Source organism: Cebus imitator, unplaced genomic scaffold (assembly GCF_001604975.1).
Source record: "Cebus imitator isolate Cc_AM_T3 unplaced genomic scaffold, Cebus_imitator-1.0 Scaffold570, whole genome shotgun sequence".
Lineage (NCBI taxonomy): Eukaryota > Metazoa > Chordata > Mammalia > Primates > Cebidae > Cebus > Cebus imitator.
In genome coordinates, this window is record NW_016107885.1 from 77922 (window position 1) to 82083 (window position 4162).

The 4162-nt window shown below is 45.4% G+C and overlaps 1 protein-coding gene across 1 annotated transcript; it reads right to left on the bottom strand.

Moving 5' to 3' along the window:
- Positions 1 to 29: 29 nt before the first annotated feature.
- On the bottom strand, positions 30 to 2161 carry LOC108294231 (RNA-binding protein EWS-like). Its single transcript, XM_037734044.1, is given in 1 exon segment — positions 30 to 2161. A coding segment is annotated over 1 exon segment (1773 nt). The 3' UTR covers positions 30 to 388.
- Between the last annotated feature and the right edge of the window lie 2001 nt (positions 2162 to 4162).

The following is a 4162-nucleotide window of genomic DNA, read 5'->3' on the forward strand; positions in this document are numbered from 1 at the left end:
AGTGACTGTGGAACAGAGGCTGAGAAGGATGACTGTTTATAAACATTTGGAATTTTATTTAAAAAAAAAAAAACATCACAACCATGAACATTGTTACAGTTAGAGGCCCTCTTGGTTCTCCACAATGATACTGAGCATGCTCACAAGGGGTTCCCATTGTTAAGTCTTAAACAACCATTTTTAAAAGAAGGAAAAAAAAAAAACTCCGCACACTACCATTTAACTTGTTTTAATGTTTCTTCACAAATGGTGAAAAATACTAAAATACAGACAAGGAATAATCATAATGTTGTGGCCAACATTATAAATATGGAATTATAAATTTAAAACATTTTCTGGTTTAAAAAATAAATCTGGTAGTCAATGCAGCTCTGCAGGGTCTCTGCATCTAATAGGGCCGATCTCTATGCTCCTCACGGTGCTCACCTTTATCCATTTTTCCAGGTCCTCCACTTCCTCCTCTTCTTCCTCCCATCTGTTCCATCAAAGGTCCAGGGGGTCCCCGAGGGCCACCATGTCTTCCTCCACCAAAGCCACCTTGGTCCATGCCCCGGCCACCACGGAAGCCACCTCTGTCTCCACCATGGCCACCTCTGAACATTCCACCAGGACCACCACAATCCATGAGGCCACCTCTTCCTCCCCGCATGCCACCAGGGCCACCTCTGCCACGATCACCACCCGGGGGCGGGAAGGGTGGTGGGAGGAAGCCTTCGGGCTTTGGGGTCTTACACTGGTTGCGCTTTGTTCTCCAGGCGAAGTTCTGGTTTCCACAACCCGGATTGGGACACTGCCAGTCTCCAGTTTGGTGCTGGACGTTTCCTCCTCTGGAGGGGTTCCTTCGAGAACCCCGGAGTCCTGTGGGAGGGAAGCCTCCTCTATCTCCTCCATGGCCTCCCATGCGACCCATGGGTCCCCCAGGACCTCCTGGGCCTCCTGGACCTCCACGGAGTGGTGGTGGCATCCCTCTGCCCTCATAGGGCGGCATACCACCCCACATACTGTTCATTGGAGGCTTCTTCCGAGCAAGAGAGACTTTAAGTTTGCTCCGTTGAAAGTCTTTACCGTCAAGTCACTCCACGGCAGCCTTGGCAGTAGGTGGGTCTTCATAGGATATGGTGGCATTGCCTTTGGGCTTTCCCGTTTCCTCATCCAGGTAGATGTGGATCATGGGTTGGCCAGTTCTTTTGTTCATCTTAACAACCCCACACTGCTTAAAAAAGTCTGCCAGATCATCTAGAGTCACATTATCATTTAATCCTTGTACATAAATTGCACTGTTGTCAGAATCTTCATCTGGATCTACAGGTGGGCCTAGATCAAGATCTAGTCCTTCCTCCATGGGACCACCAGGCTTATTGAAGCCACCTCGCTCTCCAGTGCCCTTTCCACCGCATCCTCCTCCCTGCCCACCTCTGCTCATGCCTCCATGATCAAATCCCCCTCTTCCCCTGCCCTGGTTATCAGGGCCACTCATGCTCCGGTTCTCTCCTGGTCCAGAAAATCCTCCAGACTCCTGCCCATAAACACCCATGCTACTGGGGTGGTCCTGTCGGAATGAACTCTGCTGCCCATAGCTGCTGCTCTGTTGGCTATATTGACTTGGAGCCTGGCTGTAGGATCCAGTTTGGGGTGGGTAACTAGTGGGAGGCTGCTGCCCATAGCTGCTTTGTTGACCATAGCTACTCTGCTGTCCATAACTGCTTGGTTGCCCATAGGTGTTCTGCTGAGAGTAACTGCTTTGATCATAACTAGTCGGCTGTGTAGAGGAATAGCTGGTAGGAGGGTAGGGTGGAGGTGCAGTGACTGGCTGCATAGGGTAGCTCCCAGGTACCTGGGGATAACTGTAGTTACTCTGTCCATATCCTAGGCTGGGCTGGTTGTAACCTCCTGTGCTAGATTGAGGTTGACTAGTCTCAGTGGGCTTGTTACCATCCTGTGGTCTTGTAGGTGCAGTGGCTGCTGGCTGCTGCCTATAGGCTGGATAAGCAGGCTGAGTACAACATTCTTTTGGCTGGCTTCCCACCCACCTTCCCCTCCCCCAGCAGCAGTGGCATATGACTCTCATTCCATTTTCTTTATTTTTTTCCTCCACTGGCAAGTATGTAAAACAATGTTTCATTTCCTTGTGTTTTCCCCTGGTTTCCTTCCCTTCCTTCATCCCTCCCTCCCTCCCTCCCTCCCTCCCTCCCTGCTTCCTTCCTTCCTTCCTTCCTTCCTTCCTTCCTTCCTTCCTTCCTTCCTTCCTTCCTCACAGCCTTCCTTTCTCTCTCCCTCTCCTTCCCTTCCTCCCTCCCTCTCTCCCTCTTTCTTTGTGCAGTGGCACGCTCTTGGTTCATGGCGCCCTTGACTTCCCAGACTCAAATGATGCTCCCACCTCAGTCTCCTGAGTAGCTGGGACCACAGGAGAGCATCATCATGCCTGGATAATACTTCTAGTTTTTGTAGAGACAGGGTCTCATTATGTTGCCCAGGCTGGTCTCAAACTCCCGGGCTCAAATGATCCTCCTGCTTCAGGTCTCCTAAAGTGCTGGTGTTACAGGCATAAGGCATCAAGCCCGACCCTCACCCCATTTATTTCTTAAGGTCCTGTGTCTTCTCTACCTGTGTAGGGCTAACAATATTTGCTGGATCATAGTGTCCTTTGCTCTTCATTTTCCTTTCTCTTGTTTTGTGGTCTTGACATGTGTGTGTTTTTTTTAATATACTCCGTCAGGATTTATCTTATGGGATTCCTCCTACAGTGAAAGCTATGAAGAAAGGAAGTTCTAGGACTGCAGAAAGCATCTGCTATTCAAGCAAAACCTCCTTACCCACTTTCACATTCCTAAGTAGGAGAATTTCTTCTAGGAGATATCTTTGCATCATTCCATTATTTAATACAGACCGGGCTCACACATATTGAAATCCTGCCTTACTGAATTTCATTTTTCTCTCCCAACCCCCAAGAGTCTTAACTCTCTAAATGTCTTAAGTATCTTCCTTTCTGGCCCAGGCTATCCTGCTTTCCAAATTACAGTCACTGTGTCACTTGAAGCTCAGTAAATAATACCTGCTCGCTGCGGTCTTCTTCTCTCTTCATTCTTTCTAAATGTTTTGTAATCAGTTATTAAAAGAAGAATGCTAATCTGCTCCTATTATTGACACTTTTTCTACAGTTTTCAGAGGGCACCTCAATAGTTTTTTGAATCTGGTCTCCCTTGTGGGAAGCGATGTGGTAATGAGAGGTTATTCCAGTTTACTCATATTTTTCCTTTTCTTTTTTATTATATCTAAGTCCGAGTTACCTTTCTAGACTTAATATAAACAGAAAATATATCCTACTCTTTCCTAGTCTCATATCAAAATATCATGTTGTATATTTTAAATATATCTATATATCTATATCGAATCTATCGAATCTATCTATCCATCTGTCTGTCTGTCTGTCTATCTATCTATCTCTCCTGCTTTTAGGCCTGGGGACATCTTTTGGGGGGTATATCTCTCTTTTTACCTTTCATTTAGGGAGAATTTGATCTCTAAGACCTTAAGCCTTTTCTACCTTCATTTCCTGATAATATATTGGTTTGTTTTCTGACATTTCTGAAGCTAAAACAGTCTCCTGGACTGTGGTTCTCTGTTCCTTTAAAAGACACTGCAGTTGCTCTGCCTGCTGCCAAGGCCCTTAATCAGTTGCTGTGCCAACCAGATTCTGAAGGCCAAAGCATTACTGCCACAGTCTTCTTTTAGTGCATTATTTTTTTGCTGTTGTTCTGAGTTTTTTCCTTTGGATTTGTGGTTGTTTTTTTTTCTTGCTACTTAAATCCTAGAAACAGTCATATTCCCAGTGTTGCAGGGCTCTTACACTTCTTTTCCATATATTTACTTTTTATTGAATTTGTTAGCGTTACAGAGTTCTTGCACTGCCAAACTATGCCTGAGAAGTCAAAGAAATGGACAGCCTCATCCACCCAACATATAATATGTTGAAACTTGATTCATACACATTTTGATATTTTCACAGTCTTTTAAACAGTTATAACAAGTGTTGGAATTTAAATCTGCTGCAGGTCTTCATATTTCATGTACAGTATGCCGTTACCTAACACCTCCACTTATTCATCTCTGTTTATCCTTCAATAACATAACCCCCAACAATATTTTGCTGGAAAAATGCATA